General features: G+C 61.0%; 1 protein-coding gene and 2 pseudogenes across 1 annotated transcript; all 3 read left to right on the forward strand.

Annotated features, from left to right (window-relative positions):
- The first annotated feature begins 840 nt into the window (after positions 1 to 840).
- LOC132341219 (zinc finger protein 271-like) lies at positions 841 to 7,620 on the forward strand. The gene is given in 3 exon segments (XM_059872585.1): positions 841 to 999; positions 1,462 to 3,304; positions 5,792 to 7,620. Coding segments are annotated over 2 exon segments (3,294 nt in total). The 5' UTR covers positions 841 to 999; positions 1,462 to 1,475; the 3' UTR covers positions 7,257 to 7,620.
- Positions 7,473 to 23,763, forward strand: LOC132341215 (zinc finger protein 850-like; annotated as a pseudogene).
- On the forward strand, positions 10,201 to 12,408 carry LOC132341214 (zinc finger protein 501-like; annotated as a pseudogene).
- Positions 23,764 to 24,142: the final 379 nt, after the last annotated feature.

The following is a 24,142-nucleotide window of genomic DNA, read 5'->3' on the forward strand; positions in this document are numbered from 1 at the left end:
AGTGCCGCCTCCCAGAGTGTCCCCTCAGAGTTGCCGCCCTTGGCCTGAGCCCGCCCCTTTCCCCTCACGGTTCCCGCCCTTTCCTCGCCCCCTTTCCCCTCACGGTTCCCGCCCTTTCCTCGCCCCCTTTCCCCTCACGGTTCCGCCCTTTCCTCGCCCCCTTTCCCCTCACGGTTCCCGCCCTTTCCTCGCCCCCTTTCCCCTCACGGTTCCGCCCTTTCCTCGCCCCCTTTCCCCTCACGGTTCCGCCCTTTCCTCGCCCCCTTTCCCCTCACGGTTCCCGCCCTTTCCTCGCCCCCTTTCCCCTCACGTTTCGGCCTTCGGGAACGGGGCAGGAGGAGGAAGAGGAGGGAGAGTGAAGAGGAGGGAGGGAGGAAGAGGCCGAGCGGCCGCAGCAGAAGAGGAGAGGGAGAATCTCGTGGCCCTGGCGCTCCCCGAATGGCCGCAGCCCCGGGAGCATCGCCCCCCATCCCGCAGGTGCCCGGGGAGGGGGAGCTCGGCCCAAATATCCCGGGGGGTGCCGGGTTTGGGGTTTTTTGGGGGGGATGTTTGCAGCTGGCAGGGCTCCAAAGCCGAGCCGCAGATGGCCCTCGGGGGGACATCGGGGGATCCCCCGGAGGTGTTTTTGGGGGTCCCAGAGCTGGCAGTGGCAGCTCCCAGTGTGAGCCCAGTTGCTCCCCCCGTCTGCTTCCACTTTCCTCGGCACTCTCAGTATGAGCCCAGTCACTCCCAGTCGTTCCCTCCGATGGTGCAATTTGCTTCCAGGAGGGACTACGAGAGGGAGGCGGGGATAGCGAGGAGGAGGAGGAGAAGGGATCGAAGGGGAGGGATGGAAGCGGAGAAGGAGGTGGGGACCAGACAGAGGAGTATCGGGAGGAGGAGGATGAGGAAGAGGAGGGACAAAGGCGGATCAAGGCTGAGGAGCCGGAACCACGCGCTCGAGCCCTGCCTGAATTCGCAGCCCCCACCTGTGGGATCATCGCCCCCCCCATCGCGCAGGTGAGCGGGGAGGGGGAGCTCGGCCCAGATATCCCGGGGGTCCCCGGGTTGGGTTTTCCGGGGGATGTTTGGAGAATGGAGAATTCCGAGGCTGAGCGGAAAAGGCCCCTGGGGGGACATCGGGGGTGGCGGTGGCGGCTGCCGGCAGAGGCAGCCTGGAGGAGCAGAGCCCTGTGTCCCCCGGGAGCCCAAAGTGGGGAGCCCAGAGAGGGGGGGAGCGCCGCCGTTGGCGGGAGCCTCCAGAGGCTGGAGAGGGGCAGGGGGGACTCCTTGGAGCCGCTGCAGCTCCGAGCAGAGAGTGAGGGGAGAAGGGAGCCCGGGAGCCCAAAGAGCCCCTGGATCCCGAAATGGGGAGAGCGGAGAGGGGGCAGTGGGACCCCGGGGACGCCCTGGGGGGATCTCCTTCCCCTTGCGTGTGGCTCGGAGGCAAATCCCATCCTGTCCTTGTCCTTCCTCCCCCAGAGCAGGAGCCGAGCATGGAGAGCAGGGAGGACAAATCCCCGGGGCAGAACCTGGTGGCAGAGGCCGCTTTGAGCGGCTCCACGGCGCAGGAAGCCAACGGGGAGGAAAAGCCCCGGAGATGCCGCACGAGGAGGGGCTGCAAACGCAGATCACAGGGATCTGAGGGGGAAAGAGCCAGCCTGGGCCGGGAAGGCGGCCGGAGACGGAGCCAGAGCTCGGAGCTGGTGCTGCATGAGCAGGGCAGTGATGGGGAGAAGCCCCACACGTGTGGGGAGTGTGGGAAGAGCTTCACATGGAACTCCAGCCTGATCAGGCACCAGAGGACCCACACTGGGGAAAAGCCCTACAAGTGCGCAGAATGTTGGATGTCCTTCTGTGACAGGTGCACCCTGATTAACCACCAGAGGATCCACACTGGGGAGAGACCCTTCGAGTGTGGGCAGTGTGGGAAGAGCTTCAGCCAGCGCTCCAACTTGTTCAAGCACCAGAGGATCCACACTGGGGAACGGCCCTACGAGTGTGGGGAGTGTGGGAAGAGCTTCAGCTGGCATTCACACCTGATCAGGCACCAGAGGATCCACAGTCAGGAGAGGCCCTGCAAATATCAGAAGTGTCGGAAGAGCTTCAGCGACCGGTTCAGCCTGATCAAGCACCGGAGGACACACACCGGGGAAAGACCCTTCGAGTGTGGGGAGTGTGGGAAGAGCTTCAGCCACCATTCATACCTGATCAGGCACCAGAGGACCCACACGGGGGAGAGGCCCTACGAGTGTTCCGAGTGTGGGAAGAGGTTTAAGACCAGCTCCAATCTTTACCAGCACTATCGGACTCACACAGAGGAGAGACCCTTCCAGTGCCCTGAGTGTGGGAAGGGATTCAAGGAGAACTCCAAACTCATCGTCCACCGGAGCATCCACACTGGAGAGAGGCCCTACGAGTGTGGGGAGTGTGGGAAGAGCTTCAGCCAGCATTCACGCCTGATCAGGCACCAGAGGACCCACACTGGGGAGAGGCCCTACGAGTGTTCCGAGTGTGGGAAGAGGTTTAAGACCAGCTCTGATCTCTTGCGGCACTATTGGACTCACACAGAGGAGAGACCCTTCCAGTGCCCTGAGTGTGGGAAGGGATTCAAGGAGAACTCCAAACTCATCACCCATCGGCGCATCCACACCGGGGAGAGGCCCTACGATTGTGGGGAGTGTGGGAAAACGTTTCAGACCAGCTCCAATCTCTTCCGGCACTACCAGAGTGACACAGAGGAGAGGCCCTTCCAATGCCCCGAGTGTGGGAAGGGATTCAAGAAGAACTCCAAACTCATCACCCACCAGCGCATACACACCAGGCAGAGGTCCTATGAGTGTGAGGAGTGTGGGAAGAGCTTCAGGTGGAACTGCCACCTGATCAGTCACCAGAGAATCCACACTGGGGAGAGGCCCTTTGAGTGTGGGGAGTGTGGGAAGAGGTTTACAACCAGCTCGCATCTCTTCCGGCACTTTTGGACTCACACAGAGGAGAGGCCCTTCCAATGCTTCGAGTGTGGGAAAGGATTCCAGTGCACCTCTGACCTCACCACCCACCAGCGCATTCACACTGGGGAGAGGCCCTACGAGTGTGATAAATGCAGGAAGAGGTTTCAGACCAGCTCCAGTCTCCTCTTGCACTATCGAACTCACACAGAGGAAAGGCCCTTCCGCTGCCCCGACTGTGGGAAGGGATTCAAGTACAACTCTTCCCTCGTCATCCACCGGCGCATCCACACTGGGGAGAGGCCCTACGAGTGTCCCCAGTGTGGGAAGAGCTTCTCACAGAGCTCAGCGTTGACCAAACACCAACGCAGGCACCGGTAAGGGAAGCCCTGCGAGTGCCCCGAGTGCGGGAAGAGCTTCGTGCGCTGCTCCAGCTCCATCCCCCACTGCAGGAACCACTTTGGGCACAGCCCTGGTCACCCACATTCCCTGTGATCCATGCTGGGAACACCCCTGGCTGCTTCTTTTTTAGGTTTGGCCTTAAGTTTTTTCTGTTTTTATTGTCTTTGCAATCCAAAGGCCAATACAGATATATCCGTCACCTCAAAACCACTAAAATCCCTCTGCAAGCAGCTCTGGCTTTTCCTTAAAGGGCTCAATCCCACGACAAATTCACTCGATTCCACATCCAGCAGAGTGAGATGGGATTGGGAGGAGATTGGGAGAAGTGGGATCCAATTTGCAGCGAGGGTTGCGGATTCTGTAGAGCGGGGTGTGTGGGATGTATTTGATAGCAAATAAACCCCTCAGACTTACTGATTTCTCTCCCGTTCATGTTCAGTCCGTTGCAGTTCTGTTTGCAGAGTGCCGCCTGCCAGAGTGTCCCCTCAGAGTTGCCGCCCTTGGCCTGAGCCCGCCCCTTTCCCCTCACGGTTCCCGCCCTTTCCTCGCCCCCTTTCCCCTCACGGTTCCCGCCCTTTCCTCGCCCCCTTTCCCCTCACGGTTCCCGCCCTTTCCTCGCCCCCTTTCCCCTCACGGTTCCCGCCCTTTCCTCGCCCCCTTTCCCCTCACGGTTCCCCCCTTTCCTCGCCCCCTTTCCCCTCACGGTTCCCGCCCTTTCCTCGCCCCCTTTCCCCTCACGGTTCCGCCCTTTCCTCGCCCCCTTTCCCTTCACGGTTCCGCCCTTTCCTCGCCCCCTTTCCCCTCACGGTTCCCGCCCTTTCCTCGCCCCCTTTCCCCTCACGGTTCCGCCCTTTCCTCGCCCCTTTCCCTTCACGGTTCCGCCCTTTCCTCGCCCCCTTTCCCCTCACGGTTCCCGCCCTTTCCTCGCCCCCTTTCCCCTCACGGTTCCGCCCTTTCCTCGCCCCCTTTCCCCTCACGGTTCCGCCCTTTCCTCGCCCCCTTTCCCCTCACGATTCGGCCTTCGGGAACGGGGGAGGAGGAGGAGGGAGGGAGGAAGAGGCCGAGCGGCCGCAGCAGAAGAGGAGAGGGAGAATCTCGTGGCCCTGGCGCTCCCCGAATGGCCGCAGCCCCGGGAGCATCGCCCCCCATCCCGCAGGTGCCCGGGGAGGGGGAGCTCGGCCCAAATATCCCGGGGGGTGCCGGGTTTGGGGTTTTTTGGGGGGGATGTTTGCAGCCGGCAGGGCTCCAAAGCCGAGCCGCAGATGGCCCTCGGGGGGACATCGGGAGTTCCCCCGGAGGTGTTTTTGGGGGTCCCAGAGCTGGCAGTGGCAGCTCCCAGTGTGAGCCCAGTTGCTCCCCCCGTCTGCTTCCACTTTCCTCGGCACTCTCAGTATGAGCCCAGTTGCTCCCCCCGTCTGCTTCCACTTTCCTCGGCACTCTCAGTATGAGCCCAGTCCCTCCCAGTCGTTCCCTCCGATGACGCAATTTGCTTCCAGGAGGGACTACGAGAGGGAGGCGGGGATAGCGAGGAGGAGGAGGAGGAGAAAGGACCGAAGGGGAGGGATGGAGGAGGAGAAGGAGGTGGGGACAAGGTAGTGGAGTAGGAGGAGGAGGGGGGATGGAAGAAGAGGAGCCGGGAGGAAGAGGAAGAGGAGGGACAAAGGCGGATCCAGGCTGAGCAGCCGGAACCACGCGCTCGAGCCCTGCCTGAATTCGCAGCCCCCACCTGTGGGATCATCGCCCCCCCCATCGCGCAGGTGAGCGGGGAGGGGGAGCTCGGCCCAGATATCCCGGGGGTCCCCGGGTTGGGTTTTCCGGGGGATGTTTGGAGAATGGAGAATTCCAAGGCTGAGCGGAAAAGGCCCCTGGGGGGACATCGGGGGTGGCGGTGGCGGCTGCCGGCAGAGGCAGCCTGGAGGAGCAGAGCCCTGTGTCCCCCGGGAGCCCAAAGTGGGGAGCCCAGAGAGGGGGGAGCGCCGCCGTTGGCGGGAGCCTCCAGAGGCTGGAGAGGGGCAGGGGGGACTCCTTGGAGCCGCTGCAGCTCCGAGCAGAGAATGAGGGGAGAAGGGAGCCCGGGAGCCCAAAGAGCCCCTGGATCCCGAAATGGGGAGAGCGGAGAGGGGGCAGTGGGACCCCGGGGATGCCCTGGGGGGATCTCCTTCCCCTTGCGTGTGGCTCGGAGGCAAATCCCATCCTGTCCTTGTCCTTCCTCCCCCAGAGCAGGAGCCGAGCATGGAGAGCAGGGAGGACAAATCCCCGGGGCAGAACCTGGTGGCAGAGGCCGCTTTGAGCGGCTCCGCGGCGCAGGAAGCCAAAGGGGAGGAAAAGCCCCGGAGATGTCTCACGAGGAGGGGCTGCAAACGCAGATCACAGGGATCTGAGGGGGAAAGAGCCAGCCTGGGCCGGGAAGGCGGCCGGAGATGGAGCCAGAGCTCGGAGCTGGTGCTGCATGAGCAGGGCAGTGATGGGGAGAAGCCCCACACGTGTGGGGAGTGTGGGAAGAGCTTCAGGTGGAACTCCAAGCTCATCGAGCATCAGATGATCCACACTGGGGAACGGCCCTACGAGTGTGGGGATTGTGGGAAGAGCTTCAGGTTGAGTTTCAGCCTGATCAGGCACCGGAGGATCCACACTGGGGAGAAGCCCTACGAGTGTGGGGAGTGTGGGAAGAGCTTCAGCCTGAGCTCCAGCCTGACCCTGCACCGGAGGTCCCACACTGGCGAACGGCCCTATGAGTGTGGGGAGTGCGGGAAGAACTTCAGACTGAGCTCCCACCTGACCAGCCACCAGAGGATCCACACTGGGGAGAGGCCATATGAGTGTGGAGAATGTGGGAAAAGCTTCAGGTTGAGCTCCAGCCTGATCATGCACCAGAGGACCCACACTGGGGAGAGGCCCTACGAGTGTGGAGAATGTGGGAAGAGCTTCAGGTTCAGCTCCAGCCTGATCAAGCACCAGAGGATCCACACTGGGGAGAGGCCCTACGAGTGTGGAGAATGTGGGAAGAGCTTCAGGTTGAGGTCCAGCCTGATGCAGCATCAGAGGATCCACACGGGAGAGAGGCCCTATGAGTGTGGGGAGTGTGGGAAGAGCTTCAGCGACAGCTCCAGCCTTGTTGTGCACCAGAGGATCCACACTGGAGAGAGGCCCTACGAGTGTGGGGAGTGTGGGAAGAGCTTCAGTTCCAGTTCCAGCCTTATCAAGCACCAGAGGATTCACACTGGGGAGAGGCCCTACGAGTGCTCCAAGTGTGGGAAGAGGTTTACGACCACCTCCAGTCTTGTCTTGCACTATCATACTCACACAGAGGAGAGGCCCTTCCAATGCCCCGACTGTGGGAAGGGATTCATGAAAAACTCCGGCCTCATCGTCCACCGGCGCATCCACACGGGGGAGAGGCCCTACGAGTGTGATAAATGCAGGAAGAGGTTTCCGACCTGCTCCAGTCTCCGTAACCACTATCAGACTCACACAGAGGAGAGGCCCTTCCGCTGCCCTGTGTGTGGGAAGGGATTTAGGCAGAACACCTACCTCACCATCCACCAGCGCATCCACACCGGGGAGAGGCCCTACGAGTGTGATAAATGCAGGAAGAGGTTTCAGACCAGCTCCAGTCTCCTCAAGCACTATCGGATTCATACAGGTGAGAGACCCTACCGCTGCCTCGACTGCGGGAAGGGATTCACGAACAGCTCTTCCCTCGTCATCCACCGGCGCATGCACACTGGGGAGAGGCCCTATGAGTGTCCCCAGTGTGGGAAGAGCTTCTCACAGAATTCTAATTTGAGGAAACACCAGCGCAGGCACCGGTAAGGGAAGCCCTGCGAGTGCCCCGAGTGCGGGAAGAGCTTCGTGAGCTGCTCCAGCTCCATCCCCCACTGCAGGAACCACTTTGGGCACAGCCCTGGTCACCCACATTCCCTGTGATCCATGCTGGGAACACTCCAGGCTGCTTCTCCTTTTGGTTTGGCCTTAATTTCTTTCTCTTCTCAATCTCTTTGCAGCTAAAAAGCTGATATGGATACATCTATCACCTCAAAACCACTCAAACCCCAGTGAAAACAGCTCAGTCTTATCCCAAAAGGACTTAGTCTCACACCAAAGGGGCTTTCTCCCATCTCAAAAAAACGCTACCTCTTCACAATGTCACTCGATTCCACAGCCAGCAGGGACACATGGGATTGGGAGGAGATTTTGAGAAGTGGGATCCCAGTTTGGAGCGCTGGGATGTGGACTGTGTGGGGCTGGGTGTGTGGAATGTTCTTGATAGCAAATAAAACTCTGAGACTTACTGATTTCTCTCCCGTTCATGTTCAGTCCGTGGCAGTTCTGTTTGCAGAGTGCCGCCTCCCAGAGTGTCCCCTCAGAGTTGCCGCCCTTGGCCTGAGCCCGCCCCTTTCCCCTCACGGTTCCCGCCCTTTCCTCGCCCCCTTTCCCCTCACGGTTCCCGCCCTTTCCTCGCCCCCTTTCCCCTCACGGTTCCGCCATTTCCTCGCCCCCTTTCCCCTCACGGTTCCGCCCTTTCCTCGCCCCCTTTCCCCTCACGATTCGGCCTTCGGGAACGGGGGAGGAGGAGGAGGGAGGGAGGAAGAGGCCGAGCGGCCGCAGCAGAAGAGGAGAGGGAGAATCTCGTGGCCCTGGCGCTCCCCGAATGGCCGCAGCCCCGGGAGCATCGCCCCCCATCCCGCAGGTGCCCGGGGAGGGGGAGCTCGGCCCAAATATCCCGGGGGGTGCCGTGTTTGGGGTTTTTTGGGGGGGATGTTTGCAGCTGGCAGGGCTCCAAAGCCGAGCCGCAGATGGCCCTCGGGGGGACATCGGGAGTTCCCCCGGAGGTGTTTTTGGGGGTCCCAGAGCTGGCAGTGGCAGCTCCCAGTGTGAGCCCAGTTGTACACCCCGTGTGCTCTCAGTTTCGTCAGCACTCCCAGTGCAAGCCCAGTAACTCCCAGTAGGAGCCTGGTCTCTTCCCCTCACTCCCTGCAGAATCCCAGTCGCTCCCAGTATGAGCCCCGTCCCTCCCAGTCCTTCCCTATGATGATGGAATTTGCTCCCAGCAGAGCACCATTTCCTCGCAGTTCCTCCCACTTTCATCCAGTGTGTTCCTAGTTCTCCCAGTTAATTCCTAGCACAGACCTTGGCACTCCCAGTATGATCCCAGTCCTCCAGCAGCACCCCAGTCTCTTCCACTTGCCCCCAGGGTTTTCCCAGTTCTCCCAGCACATTCCCAGTCGCTCCCAGTCTCGTCCCACTCACCACCCGTGTGGTCTGAGACCCTCCCAGTATATCCCAGTTGTCCTCAGCATTCTCGCAGTCATTGCCAGGCACTCCCAGTTATCTGAGTACAGTTGACTTGCCCACAGTTGACTCCCAGTTGATCCCAGTTTCTATAATTATATCCAGACTTAGTACCACTATGGGTCTGGGAGCTCCCAGTAACCCCCAGTGGGGGTCCAATCACAACCTCTCTACTCCCAGTGTCATTGCAGCCATTCCCAGTATGATCCCAGTATGATCCCAGTGTCCATCAATGCGATCACAGTCTGCCCTGGCACAGCAGTACGATCCCAGTGTGATGTCAGTACAAACCCAGCACAGCCCCAGTAACTCCCAGTACGATCCCAGTACGATGTCAGTACAAACCCAGCACAGCCCCAGTCACTCCCAGTACGATCCCAGTATGATGTCAGTACAAACCAGTACAGCCCCAGTCACTCCCAGTACGATCCCAGTGTGATGTCAGTACAAACCCAGCACAGTTCCAGTCCCAGTACGATCCCAGTATGATGTCAGTACAAACCAGTACAGCCCCAGTCACTCCCAGTACGATCCCAGTACGATGTCAGTACAAACCCAGCACAGTTCCAGTCCCAGTACGATCCCAGTGTGATGTCAGTACAAACCAGTACAGCCCCAGTCACTCCCAGTACCATCCCAGTGTGATGTCAGTACAAACCCAGCACAGCCCCAGTCACTCCCAGTACGATCCCAGTATGATGTCAGCACAAACCCAGCACAGCCCCAGTCACTCCCAGTACGATCCCAGTATGATGTCAGCACAAACCCAGCACAGCCCCAGTCACTCCCAGTACGATCCCAGTATGATGTCAGTACAAACCCAGTACAGCCCCAGTCACTCCCAGTATGATCCAAGCATGATGTTAGCACAAACCCAGTACAGCCCCAGTCACTCCCAGTACAATGTCCATACAAACCCAGTACAGCCCCAGTCACTCCCAGTACGATCCCAGTATGATGTCCATACAAACCCAGCACAGCCCCAGTCACTCCCAGTACGATCCCAGTATGATGTTAGCACAAACCCAGTACAGCCCCAGTCACTCCCAGTACCATCCCAGTCCAGCCCAGCCCCTGGCAGCGCTGCCACTGCTGGGATCCCCCAGCCCTGGGTGCGTTCCCCCCTCCCGCCGGTGCCGAGAGGAGCCCCAAGGGCTGGCAGTGCCCAGGCAGGGTCCCCAGCAAGGCCCAGTTTGGATGTGCAGCCCCCAGTTTGCCCAGTTTGCCTCTCCTTTGGCCCGGGCCGGGTTCCCCCCGCCCGCAGCGGCTGGGAGCAGCCGAGAGCCCCGCGCTGCCCATCCCGGCCTGTCCCGGCTCCATCCCCGCTGCAGCCGCGGGCTGCGAGGGCTGCGGGACCGGGGCACCGAGGGTGTCGCTGCTGCTGGGGGAGGAGGAGGAGGGAGGGAAGGCAGGGATGGAGGGGGAGAAGGAGGTGGGATTAGGGAGGAGGAGGAGAGGGAGTAGGAGGGATGAAGGCGGAGAGAGAGCAGCGATAGAAGGAGGAGATGGAGGTGGGGTTAGGGAAGAGGAGGAGCAGGGGAGTGGATGGAAGAAGAGGAGAGGGAGGAAGAGGAGGGACAAAGGCGGATCCGGGCAGAGCAGCCGGAACCACGCGCTCGAGCCCTGCCTGAATTCGCAGCCCCCACCTGTGGGATCATCGCCCCCCCCCATCGTGCAGGTGAGCGGGGAGGGGGAGCTCGGCCCAGATATCCCGGGGGTCCCTGGGTTGGGTTTTCCGGGGGATGTTTGGAGAATGGAGAATTCCGAGGCTGAGCGGAAAAGGCCCCTGGGGGGACATCGGGGGTGGCGGTGGCGGCTGCCGGCAGAGGCAGCCTGGAGGAGCAGAGCCCTGTGTCCCCCGGGAGCCCAAAGTGGGGAGCCCAGAGAGGGGGGAGCGCCGCCGTTGGCGGGAGCCTCCAGAGGCTGGAGAGGGGCAGGGGGGACTCCTTGGAGCCGCTGCAGCCCCGAGCAGAGAATGAGGGGAGAGGGGAGCCCGGGAGCCCAAAGAGCCCCTGGATCCCGAAATGGGGAGAGCGGAGAGGGGGCAGTGGGACCCCGGGGACACCCTGGGGGGATCTCCTTCCCCTTGCGTGTGGCTCGGAGGCAAATCCCATCCTGTCCTTGTCCTTCCTCCCCCAGAGCAGGAGCCGAGCATGGAGAGCAGGGAGGACAAATCCCCGGGGCAGAACCTGGTGGCAGAGGCCGCTTTGAGCGGCTCCACGGCGCAGGAAGCCAACGGGGAGGAAAAGCCCCGGAGATGCCGCACGAGGAGGGGCTGCAAACGCAGATCACAGGGATCTGAGGGGGAAAGAGCCAGCCTGGGCCGGGAAGGCGGCCGGAGATGGAGCCAGAGCTCGGAGCTGGTGCTGCATGAGCAGGGCAGTGATGGGGAGAAGCCCCACACGTGTGGGGAGTGTGGGAAGAGCTTCAGGTGGAACTCTGGCCTGATCGGGCACCAGAGGATCCACACTGGGGAACGGCCCTACGAGTGTGGGGAATGTGGGATAAGCTTCAGGTGGAACTCCAGCCTGATCGTGCACCAGAGGACCCACAGTGGGGAGAAACCCTACGAGTGTGGGGAGTGTGGGAAGAGCTTCAGCCTGAGCTCCAGCCTGAGCAGGCACCAGAGGATCCACACTGGGGAACGGCCCTACGAGTGTGGGGAGTGCGGGAAGAGCATCAGCGACAGGTTCAGGCTGATCCAGCACCAGAGGAGCCACACTGGGGAGAAGCCCTACAAGTGCACAGAATGTGGGATGAGCTTCAATGACAGCTCCACACTGATCAGGCACCAGAGCACCCACACTGGGGAGAGGCCCTATGAGTGTGGGGAGTGTGGGAAGAGCTTCAGGTTGAGCACCATACTTTTCAATCATCAAAGGATCCACACTGGGGAGAAGCCCTATGAGTGTGGGCATTGCGGGAAGAGCTTCAGTGACAGGTCCAGTCGGATTTCCCACCAGCGCATCCACACTGGGCAGAGGCCCTACAGGTGTGTGGAGTGTGGGAAGAGCTTCAGACAGAGCTCCAGCCTGAGCAGGCACAAGATGACCCACACTGTGGAGAGGCCCTACGAGTGTTCCAAGTGTGGGAAGAGGTTTAAGACTGGCTCCTATCTCTTCCAGCACTATCAGAGTCACAGAGAGGAGAGGCCCTTCCAATGCCCCGACTGTGGGAAGGGGTTCAGGACCAACTCCACCCTGATTACGCACCGGCGCATCCACACTGGGGAGAGGCCCTACGAGTGTCCCCACTGTGGGAAGAGCTTCTCCTGCAGCTCTCACTTGACCCAACACCAACACAGGCACCGGTAAGTGAAGCCCTGCGAGTGCCCCGAGTGCGGGAAGAGCTTCGTGCGCTGCTCCAGCTCCATCCCCCACTGTAGGAACCACTTTGGGCACAGTCCTGGTCACCCACATTCCCTGTGATCCATGCTGGGAACACACCTGGCTGCTTCTTTTTTTGGTTTGGCCTTAATTTTTTTCTCTTCTCAATCTCTCTGCACTCCAAAAGCCAAGAGGGATTCATCTGTCACCTCAAAACGACTCAAATCCCTCTGCAAACATCTCTGTCTTTTCCTTAAAGGGCTCTATCCCACTTGAAAAAAATTCAATCTCAAGACACATTCACTCGATTCCACATCCAGCAGAGTGAGGTGGGACTGGGAGGAGATTGGGAGAAGTGGGATCCCAATTTGGAGCGGTGGGATGGGGATTGTTTGGGGCGAGGTTTGTGGGATGTATTTGATAGCAAATAACCTCTCCGACTTACTGATTTCTCTCCCGTTCATGTTCAGTCCGTGGCAGTTCTGTTTGCAGAGTGCCGCCTGCCAGAGTGTCCCCTCAGAGTTGCCGCCCTTGGCCTGAGCCCGCCCCTTTCCCCTCACGGTTCCCGCCCTTTCCTCGCCCCCTTTCCCCTCACGGTTCCGCCCTTTCCTCGCCCCCTTTGCCCTCACGGTTCCCGCCCTTTCCTCGCCCCCTTTCCCCTCACGGTTCCCGCCCTTTCCTCGCGCCCTTTCCCCTCACGGTTCCGCCCTTTCCTCGCCCCCTTTCCCCTCACGGTTCCCGCCCTTTCCTCGCCCCCTTTCCCCTCACGGTTCCGCCCTTTCCTCGCTCCCTTTCCCCTCACGGTTCCCGCCCTTTCCTCGCCCCCTTTCCCCTCACGGTTCCGCCCTTTCCTCGCCCCCTTTCCCCTCACGGTTCTCGGGCTTTCCTCGCCCCCTTTCCCCTCACGGTTCCCGCCCTTTCCTCGCCCCCTTTCCCCTCACGGTTCCGCCCTTTCCTCGCCCCCTTTCCCCTCACGGTTCGGCCTTCGGGAACGGGGGAGGAGGAGGAGGGAGGGAGGAAGAGGCCGAGCGGCCGCAGCAGAAGAGGAGAGGGAGAATCTCATGGCCCTGGCGCTCCCCGAATGGCCGCAGCCCCGGGAGCATCGCCCCCCATCCCGCAGGTGCCCGGGGAGGGGGAGCTCGGCCCAAATATTCCGGGGGGTGCCGGGTTTGGGGTTTTTTGGGGGGGATGTTTGCAGCTGGCAGGGCTCCAAAGCCGAGCCGCAGATGGCCCTCGGGGGGACATCGGGAGTTCCCCCGGAGGTGTTTTTGGGGGTCCCAGAGCTGGCAGTGGCTGCTCCCAGTGTGAGCCCAGTTGCTCCCCCCGTCTGCTTCCACTTTCCTCGGCACTCTCAGTATTAGCCCAGTCACTCCCAATCATTGCCTCTGATGATGCCAATTGCTTCCAGGAGGGACTACGAGAGGGAGGCGGGGATAGCGAGGAGGAGGATGACGAGAAGGGGTGGAAGCGGACGGATGGAGGAGGAGAAGGCAGTGGGGGTAAAACAGGGTAGGAGGAGGAGGGGGGATGGAAGAAGAGGAGCCGGGAGAAAGAGGAAGAGGAGGGACAAAGGCGGATCAAGGCTGAGCAGGCGGAACCACGCGCTCGAGCCCTGCCTGAATTCGCAGCCCCCACCTGTGGGATCATCGCCCCCCCCATCGCGCAGGTGAGCGGGGAGGGGGAGCTCGGCCCAGATATCCCGGGGGTCCCCGGGTTGGGTTTTCCGGGCGGATGTTTGGAGAAGGGAGAATTCCGAGGCTGAGCGGAAAAGGCCCCTGGGGGGACATCGGGGGTGGCGGTGGCGGCTGCCGGCAGAGGCAGCCTGGAGGAGCAGAGCCCTGTGTCCCCCGGGAGCCCAAAGTGGGGAGCCCAGAGAGGGGGGAGCGCCGCCGTTGGCGGGAGCCTCCAGAGGCTGGAGAGGGGCAGGGGGGACTCCTTGGAGCCGCTGCAGCCCCGAGCAGAGAATGAGGGGAGAAGGGAGCCCGGGAGCCCAAAGAGCCCCTGGATCACGAAATGGGGAGAGCGGGGAGCTTTTGGGATTGCTGGGACTGCCAGCAGCCTGGGCATGGCGGGCACCGAGGAGAAGGGGGACCCCCAATCCAAGCGTGACCCCGGCAGCTGGGACAGGGGGGAACCCCGAACATCACAGGGGAGGGACCGGGGACGGGGAACTCGTGTGAGGCTTTTTCAGGGCTGAATCTTTCTGTTTGGGAGGTGTTTCTGGAGCCCAGATGGCCGGGGACTTGTAGAGATGGACTCAGGTAGAGGGACCTTCAAAATCAAGATGCTCATGCCTTGTTTTTCCCCAAAGCACGATTTCTAAAGGAGGCTGTGAGGAAGAGGAAGATGCCCCAGGACACTGAGGCAGGTGAGGAGGAACTCAGTGCCCCTTTCCTATCTGTGCTACTCCGTCTCCGAGCCCAGCACAGCCCCCGGCTGCAGGACAGCCCTGGGGGGATCTCCTTCCCCTTGCGTGTGGCTCGGAGGCAAATCCCATCCTGTCCTTGTCCTTCCTCCCCCAGAGCAGGAGCCGAGCATGGAGAGCAGGGAGGACAAATCCCCGGGGCAGAACCTGGTGGCAGAGGCCGCTTTGAGCGGCTCCACGGCGCAGGAAGCCAACGGGGAGGAAAAGCCCCGGAGATGTCTCACGAGGAGGGGCTGCAAACGCAGATCACAGGGATCTGAGGGGGAAAGAGCCAGCCTGGGCCGGGAAGGCGGCTGGAGATGGAGCCAGAGCTCGGAGCTGGTGCTGCATGAGCAGGGCAGAGATGGGGAGAAGCCCCACACGTGTGGGGAGTGTGGGAAGAGCTTCAGGTGGAACTCCAAGCTCATTGAGCATCAGATGATCCACACTGGGGAACGGCCCTACGAGTGTGGGGAGTGTGGGAAGAGCTTCAGGTTGAGCTCCAGCCTGATAAGGCACCGGAGGATCCACACTGGGGAGAAGCCCTTCGAGTGTGGGGAGTGTGGGAAGAGCTTCAGCCTGAGCTCCAGCCTGACCCTGCACCGGAGGTCCCACACTGGCGAACGGCCCTATGAGTGTGGGGAGTGCGGGAAGAACTTCAGACTGAGCTCCCACCTGACCAGCCACCAGAGAATCCACACTGGGGAGAGGCCCTACAAGTGTGGAGAATGTGGGAAGAGCTTCAGGTTGAGCTCAAGCATGATGAAGCATCAAAGGACCCACACGGGGGAGAAACCCTACGAGTGTGGGCACTGTGGGAAGAGCTTCAGCGACAGCTCCAGCCTTGTTGTGCACCAGAGAATCCACACTGGTCGAAAGCCCTATGAGTGTTCCCACTGTGGGAAGAGCTTCAGAGTGAGCTCCGACCTGATCAAGCATCAGAGGATCCACACTGGAGAGAGGCCCTACGAGTGTGGGGAGTGTGGGAAGAGCTTCAGTCTTAGTTCCAGCCTGATCACACACCAGAGGATCCACACTGGGGAGAGGCCCTACGAGTGCTCCAAGTGTGGGAAGAGGTTTACGACCAGCTCCAGTCTCGTCCTGCACTATCATACTCACACAGAGGAGAGGCCCTTCCAATGCCCCGACTGTGGGAAGGGATTCATGAAAAACTCTGCCCTTGTCACCCACCAGCACATCCACACTGGGGAGAGGCCCTACGAGTGTCCCCAGTGTGGGAAGAGCTTCTCACAGAATTCTAATTTGAGGAAACACCAACGGAGGCACCGGTAAGGGAAGCCTTGCGAGGTCCCAGAGTGTGGGAAGAGCTTCGTGCGCTGCTCCAGCTCCATCCCCCACTGCAGGAACCACTTTGGGCACAGCCCTGGTCAGCCACATTCCCTGTGATCCATGCAGGGAACACACGTGGTTGCTTCTCCTTTTGGTTTGGCCTTAATTTCTTTCTGTTCACAATCTCTTTGCACTCCAAAAGCCAAGAGGGATTCATCTGTCACTTCCAAACGTCACTAATCCTACTGAAAACAGGTGAATCTTTTCCCAAAAGGGCTCAATCCCACCTCAGAAAAATTCAATCTCACACCAAACTCACTCGATGCCACATCCAGCAGAGTGAGATGCGACTGGGAGGAGACTGGGAGAAGTGGGATCCCCGTTTGGAGCGGTGGGATGTGGATTGTGTGGGGCTGGGTGTGTGGGATGTATTTGATAGCAAATAAAACTCTGAGACTTACTGATTTCTCTCCCGTTCATGTTCAGTCCGTTGCAGTTCTGTTTGCAGAGTGCCGCCTGCCAGAGTGTCCCCTCAGAGTTGCCGCCCTTGGCCTGAGCCCGCCCCTTTCCCCTCACGGTTCCGCCCTTTCCTCGCCCCCTTTGCCCTCACGGTTCCGCCCTTTCCTCGCCCCCTTTCCCCTCACGGTTCCCGCCCTTTCCTCGCCCCCTTTCCCCTCACGGTTCCGCCCTTTCCTCGCCCCCTTTCCCCTCACGGTTCCGCCCTTTCCTCGCCCCCTTTCCCCTCACGGTTCCCGCCCTTTCCTCGCCCCCTTTCCCCTCACGGTTCCGCCCTTTCCTCGCCCCCTTTCCCCTCACGGTTCCCGCCCTTTCCTCGCCCCCTTTCCCCTCACGGTTCCGCCCTTTCCTCGCCCCCTTTGCCCTCACGGTTCCCGCCCTTTCCTCGCCCCCTTTCCCCTCACGGTTCCCGCCCTTTCCTCGCGCCCTTTCCCCTCACGGTTCCGCCCTTTCCTCGCCCCCTTTCCCCTCACGGTTCCCGCCCTTTCCTCGCCCCCTTTCCCCTCACGGTTCCGCCCTTTCCTCGCTCCCTTTCCCCTCACGGTTCCCGCCCTTTCCTCGCCCCCTTTCCCCTCACGGTTCCGCCCTTTCCTCGCCCCCTTTCCCCTCACGGTTCTCGGGCTTTCCTCGCCCCCTTTCCCCTCACGGTTCCCGCCCTTTCCTCGCCCCCTTTCCCCTCACGGTTCCGCCCTTTCCTCGCCCCCTTTCCCCTCACGGTTCGGCCTTCGGGAACGGGGGAGGAGGAGGAGGGAGGGAGGAAGAGGCCGAGCGGCCGCAGCAGAAGAGGAGAGGGAGAATCTCATGGCCCTGGCGCTCCCCGAATGGCCGCAGCCCCGGGAGCATCGCCCCCCATCCCGCAGGTGCCCGGGGAGGGGGAGCTCGGCCCAAATATTCCGGGGGGTGCCGGGTTTGGGGTTTTTTGGGGGGGATGTTTGCAGCTGGCAGGGCTCCAAAGCCGAGCCGCAGATGGCCCTCGGGGGGACATCGGGAGTTCCCCCGGAGGTGTTTTTGGGGGTCCCAGAGCTGGCAGTGGCTGCTCCCAGTGTGAGCCCAGTTGCTCCCCCCGTCTGCTTCCACTTTCCTCGGCACTCTCAGTATTAGCCCAGTCACTCCCAATCATTGCCTCTGATGATGCCAATTGCTTCCAGGAGGGACTACGAGAGGGAGGCGGGGATAGCGAGGAGGAGGATGACGAGAAGGGGTGGAAGCGGACGGATGGAGGAGGAGAAGGCAGTGGGGGTAAAACAGGGTAGGAGGAGGAGGGGGGATGGAAGAAGAGGAGCCGGGAGAAAGAGGAAGAGGAGGGACAAAGGCGGATCAAGGCTGAGCAGGCGGAACCACGCGCTCGAGCCCTGCCTGAATTCGCAGCCCCCACCTGTGGGATCATCGCCCCCCCCATCGCGCAGGTGAGCGGGGAGGGGGAGCTCGGCCCAGATATCCCGGGGGTCCCCGGGTTGGGTTTTCCGGGCGGATGTTTGGAGAAGGGAGAATTCCGAGGCTGAGCGGAAAAGGCCCCTGGGGGGACATCGGGGGTGGCGGTGGCGGCTGCCGGCAGAGGCAGCCTGGAGGAGCAGAGCCCTGTGTCCCCCGGGAGCCCAAAGTGGGGAGCCCAGAGAGGGGGGAGCGCCGCCGTTGGCGGGAGCCTCCAGAGGCTGGAGAGGGGCAGGGGGGACTCCTTGGAGCCGCTGCAGCCCCGAGCAGAGAATGAGGGGAGAAGGGAGCCCGGGAGCCCAAAGAGCCCCTGGATCACGAAATGGGGAGAGCGGGGAGCTTTTGGGATTGCTGGGACTGCCAGCAGCCTGGGCATGGCGGGCACCGAGGAGAAGGGGGACCCCCAATCCAAGCGTGACCCCGGCAGCTGGGACAGGGGGGAACCCCGAACATCACAGGGGAGGGACCGGGGACGGGGAACTCGTGTGAGGCTTTTTCAGGGCTGAATCTTTCTGTTTGGGAGGTGTTTCTGGAGCCCAGATGGCCGGGGACTTGTAGAGATGGACTCAGGTAGAGGGACCTTCAAAATCAAGATGCTCATGCCTTGTTTTTCCCCAAAGCACGATTTCTAAAGGAGGCTGTGAGGAAGAGGAAGATGCCCCAGGACACTGAGGCAGGTGAGGAGGAACTCAGTGCCCCTTTCCTATCTGTGCTACTCCGTCTCCGAGCCCAGCACAGCCCCCGGCTGCAGGACAGCCCTGGGGGGATCTCCTTCCCCTTGCGTGTGGCTCGGAGGCAAATCCCATCCTGTCCTTGTCCTTCCTCCCCCAGAGCAGGAGCCGAGCATGGAGAGCAGGGAGGACAAATCCCCGGGGCAGAACCTGGTGGCAGAGGCCGCTTTGAGCGGCTCCACGGCGCAGGAAGCCAACGGGGAGGAAAAGCCCCGGAGATGTCTCACGAGGAGGGGCTGCAAACGCAGATCACAGGGATCTGAGGGGGAAAGAGCCAGCCTGGGCCGGGAAGGCGGCTGGAGATGGAGCCAGAGCTCGGAGCTGGTGCTGCATGAGCAGGGCAGAGATGGGGAGAAGCCCCACACGTGTGGGGAGTGTGGGAAGAGCTTCAGGTGGAACTCCAAGCTCATTGAGCATCAGATGATCCACACTGGGGAACGGCCCTACGAGTGTGGGGAGTGTGGGAAGAGCTTCAGGTTGAGCTCCAGCCTGATAAGGCACCGGAGGATCCACACTGGGGAGAAGCCCTTCGAGTGTGGGGAGTGTGGGAAGAGCTTCAGCCTGAGCTCCAGCCTGACCCTGCACCGGAGGTCCCACACTGGCGAACGGCCCTATGAGTGTGGGGAGTGCGGGAAGAACTTCAGACTGAGCTCCCACCTGACCAGCCACCAGAGAATCCACACTGGGGAGAGGCCCTACAAGTGTGGAGAATGTGGGAAGAGCTTCAGGTTGAGCTCAAGCATGATGAAGCATCAAAGGACCCACACGGGGGAGAAACCCTACGAGTGTGGGCACTGTGGGAAGAGCTTCAGCGACAGCTCCAGCCTTGTTGTGCACCAGAGAATCCACACTGGTCGAAAGCCCTATGAGTGTTCCCACTGTGGGAAGAGCTTCAGAGTGAGCTCCGACCTGATCAAGCATCAGAGGATCCACACTGGAGAGAGGCCCTACGAGTGTGGGGAGTGTGGGAAGAGCTTCAGTCTTAGTTCCAGCCTGATCACACACCAGAGGATCCACACTGGGGAGAGGCCCTACGAGTGCTCCAAGTGTGGGAAGAGGTTTACGACCAGCTCCAGTCTCGTCCTGCACTATCATACTCACACAGAGGAGAGGCCCTTCCAATGCCCCGACTGTGGGAAGGGATTCATGAAAAACTCTGCCCTTGTCACCCACCAGCACATCCACACTGGGGAGAGGCCCTACGAGTGTCCCCAGTGTGGGAAGAGCTTCTCACAGAATTCTAATTTGAGGAAACACCAACGGAGGCACCGGTAAGGGAAGCCTTGCGAGGTCCCAGAGTGTGGGAAGAGCTTCGTGCGCTGCTCCAGCTCCATCCCCCACTGCAGGAACCACTTTGGGCACAGCCCTGGTCAGCCACATTCCCTGTGATCCATGCAGGGAACACACGTGGTTGCTTCTCCTTTTGGTTTGGCCTTAATTTCTTTCTGTTCACAATCTCTTTGCACTCCAAAAGCCAAGAGGGATTCATCTGTCACTTCCAAACGTCACTAATCCTACTGAAAACAGGTGAATCTTTTCCCAAAAGGGCTCAATCCCACCTCAGAAAAATTCAATCTCACACCAAACTCACTCGATGCCACATCCAGCAGAGTGAGATGCGACTGGGAGGAGACTGGGAGAAGTGGGATCCCCGTTTGGAGCGGTGGGATGTGGATTGTGTGGGGCTGGGTGTGTGGGATGTATTTGATAGCAAATAAAACTCTGAGACTTACTGATTTCTCTCCCGTTCATGTTCAGTCCGTTGCAGTTCTGTTTGCAGAGTGCCGCCTGCCAGAGTGTCCCCTCAGAGTTGCCGCCCTTGGCCTGAGCCCGCCCCTTTCCCCTCACGGTTCCGCCCTTTCCTCGCCCCCTTTGCCCTCACGGTTCCGCCCTTTCCTCGCCCCCTTTCCCCTCACGGTTCCCGCCCTTTCCTCGCCCCCTTTCCCCTCACGGTTCCGCCCTTTCCTCGCCCCCTTTCCCCTCACGGTTCCGCCCTTTCCTCGCCCCCTTTCCCCTCACGGTTCCCGCCCTTTCCTCGCCCCCTTTCCCCTCACGGTTCCGCCCTTTCCTCGCCCCCTTTCCCCTCACGGTTCCCGCCCTTTCCTCGCCCCCTTTCCCCTCACGGTTCCAGGCATTTCCTCGCCCCCTTTCCCCTCACGGTTCCCGCCCTTTCCTCGCCCCCTTTCCCCTCACGGTTCCGCCCTTTCCCCGCCCCCTTTCCCCTCACGGTTCCCGCCCTTTCCTCGCCCCCTTTCCCCTCACGGTTCGGCCTTCGGGAACGGGGGAGGAGGAGGAGGGAGGGAGGAAGAGGCCGAGCGGCCGCAGCAGAAGAGGAGAGGGAGAATCTTTGGCCCTGGCGCTCCCCGAATGGCCGCAGCCCCAGGAGCATCGCCCCCCATCCCGCAGGTGCCCGGGGAGGGGGAGCTCGGCCCAAATATCCCGGGGGGTGCCGGGTTTGGGGTTTTTTGGGGGGGATGTTTGCAGCCGGCAGGGCTCCAAAGCCGAGCCGCAGATGGCCCTCGGGGGGACATCGGGAGTTCCCCCGGAGGTGTTTTTGGGGGTCCCAGAGCTGGCAGTGGCAGCTCCCAGTGTGAGCCCAGTTGCTCCCCCCGTCTGCTTCCACTTTCCTCGGCTCTCCCAGTATTAGCCCAGTCACTCCCAATCGTTCCCTCCGATGGTGCAATTTGCTTCCAGGAGGGACTACGAGAGGGAGGCGGGGATAGCGAGGAGGAGGATGACGAGAAGGGGTGGAAGCGGACGGATGGAGGAGGAGAAGGCAGTGGGGGTAAAACAGGGTAGGAGGAGGAGGGGGGATGGAAGAGGAGTATCGCGAGGAAGAGGAAGAGGAGGGACAAAGGCGGATCCAGGCAGAGCAGCCGGAACCACGCGCTCGAGTCCTGCCTGAATTCGCAGCCCCCACCTGTGGGATCATCGCCCCCCCATCGCGCAGGTGAGCGGGGAGGGGGAGCTCGGCCCAGATATCCCGGGGGTCCCCGGGTTGGGTTTTCCGGGCGTATGTTTGGAGAAGGGAGAATTCCGAGGCTGAGCGGAAAAGGCCCCTGGGGGGACATCGGGGGTGGCGGTGGCGGCTGCCGGCAGAGGCAGCCTGGAGGAGCAGAGCCCTGTGTCCCCCGGGAGCCCAAAGTGGGGAGCCCAGAGAGGGGGGAGCGCCGCCGTTGGCGGGAGCCTCCAGAGGCTGGAGAGGGGCAGGGGGGACTCCTTGGAGCCGCTGCAGCCCCGAGCAGAGAATGAGGGGAGAAGGGAGCCCGGGAGCCCAAAGAGCCCCTGGATCCCGAAATGGGGAGAGCGGGGAGCTTTTGGTATTGCTGGGACTGCCAGCAGCCTGGGCATGGCGGGCACCGAGGAGAAGGGGGACCCCCAATCCAAGCGTGACCCCGGCAGCTGGGACAGGGGGGAACCCCGAACATCACAGGGGAGGGACCGGGGACGGGGAACTCGTGTGAGGCTTTTTCAGGGCTGAATCTTTCTGTTTGGGAGGTGTTTCTGGAGCCCAGATGGCCGGGGACTTGTAGAGATGGACTCAGGTAGAGGGACCTTCAAAATCAAGATGCTCATGCCTTGTTTTTCCCCAAAGCACGATTTCTAAAGGAGGCTGTGAGGAAGAGGAAGATGCCTCGGGACACTGAGGCAGGTGAGGAGGAACTCAGTGCCCCTTTCCTATCTGTGCTACTCCGTCTCCGAGCCCAGCACAGCCCCCGGCTGCAGGACAGCCCTGGGGGGATCTCCTTCCCCCTGCCTGTGGCTCGGAGGCAAATCCCATCCTGTCCTTGTCCTTCCTCCCCCAGAGCAGGAGCCGAGCATGGAGAGCAGGGAGGACAAATCCCCGGGGCAGAACCTGGTGGCAGAGGCCGCTTTGAGCGGCTCCACGGCGCAGGAAGCCAATGGGGAGGAAAAGCCCCGGAGATGTCTCACGAGGAGGGGCTGCAAACGCAGATCACAGGGATCTGAGGGGGAAAGAGCCAGCCTGGGCTGGGAAGGCGGCTGGAGATGGAGCCAGAGCTCGGAGCTGGTGCTGCATGAGCAGGTCCGTGATGGGGAGAAGCCCCACACGTGTGGGGAGTGTGGGAAGAGCTTCAGGTGGAACTCCAAGCTCATTGAGCATCAGATGATCCACACTGGGGAACGGCCCTACGAGTGTGGGGAGTGTGGGAAGAGCTTCAGGTTGAGCTCCGACCTGATAAGGCACCGGAGGATCCACACTGGGGAGAAGCCCTTCGAGTGTGGGGAGTGTGGGAAGAGCTTCAGCCTGAGCTCCAGCCTGACCCTGCACCGGAGGTCCCACACTGGCGAACGGCCCTATGAGTGTGGGGAGTGCGGGAAGAACTTCAGACTGAGCTCCCACCTGACCAGCCACCAGAGGATCCACACTGGGGAGAGGCCCTACAAGTGTGGAGAATGTGGGAAGAGCTTCAGGTTGAGCTCAAGCATGATGAAGCATCAAAGGACCCACACGGGGGAGAAACCCTACGAGTGTGGGCACTGTGGGAAGAGCTTCAGCGACAGCTCCAGCCTTGTTGTGCACCAGAGAATCCACACTGGTCGAAAGCCCTATGAGTGTTCCCACTGTGGGAAGAGCTTCAGAGTGAGCTCCGACCTGATCAAGCATCAGAGGATCCACACTGGAGAGAGGCCCTACGAGTGTGGGGAGTGTGGGAAGAGCTTCAGTCTTAGTTCCAGCCTGATCACACACCAGAGGATCCACACTGGGGAGAGGCCCTACGAGTGCTCCAAGTGTGGGAAGAGGTTTACGACCAGCTCCAGTCTTGTCCTGCACTATCATACTCACACAGAGGAGAGGCCCTTCCAATGCCCCGACTGTGGGAAGGGATTCATGAAAAACTCTGCCCTTGTCACCCACCAGCACATCCACACTGGGGAGAGGCCCTACGAGTGTCCCCAGTGTGGGAAGAGCTTCTCACAGAATTCTAATTTGAGGAAACACCAACGGAGGCACCGGTAAGGGAAGCCTTGCGAGGTCCCAGAGTGTGGGAAGAGCTTCGTGTGCTGCTCCAGCTCCATCCCCCACTGCAGGAACCACTTTGGGCACAGCCCTGGTCACCCACATTCCCTGTGATACATGCAGGGAACACACGTGGTTGCTTCTCCTTTTGGTTTGGCCTTAATTTCTTTCTGTTCACAATCTCTTTGCAATCCAAAAGCCAAGAGGGATTCATCTGTCACTTCCAAACGTCACTAATCCTACTGAAAACAGGTGAATCTTTTCCCAAAAGGGCTCAATCCCACCTCAGAAAAATTCAATCTCAGACCAAACTCACTCGATTCCACATCCAGCAGAGTGAGATGGGATCGGGAGGAGATTGGAAGAAGTGGGATCCCCGTTTGGAGCGGTGGGATGGGGATTGTGTGGGGTTTGGTGTGTGGGATGTATTTGATAGTAAATAAAACTCTGAGATTTACTGATTTCTCTCCCGTTCATGTTCAGTCCGTTGCAGTTCTGTTTGCAGAGTGCCGCCTCCCAGAGTGTCCCCTCAGAGTTGCCGCCCTTGGCCTGAGCCCGCCCCTTTCCCCTCACGGTTCCGCCCATTCCTCGCCCCCTTTCCCCTCACGGTTCCGCCCTTTCCTCGCCCCCTTTCCCCTCACGGTTCCCGCCCTTTCCTCGCCCCCTTTCCCCTCACGGTTCCCGCCCTTTCCTCACCCCCTTTCCCCTCACGGTTCCCGCCCTTTCCTCGCCCCCTTTCCCCTCACGGTTCCGCCCTTTCCTCGCCCCCTTTCCCCTCACGGTTCCGCCCTTTCCTTACCCCCTTTCCCCTCACGGTTCTCGGGCTTTCCTCGCCCCCTTTC

Source organism: Haemorhous mexicanus, chromosome 36, assembly GCF_027477595.1.
Source record: "Haemorhous mexicanus isolate bHaeMex1 chromosome 36, bHaeMex1.pri, whole genome shotgun sequence".
Lineage (NCBI taxonomy): Eukaryota > Metazoa > Chordata > Aves > Passeriformes > Fringillidae > Haemorhous > Haemorhous mexicanus.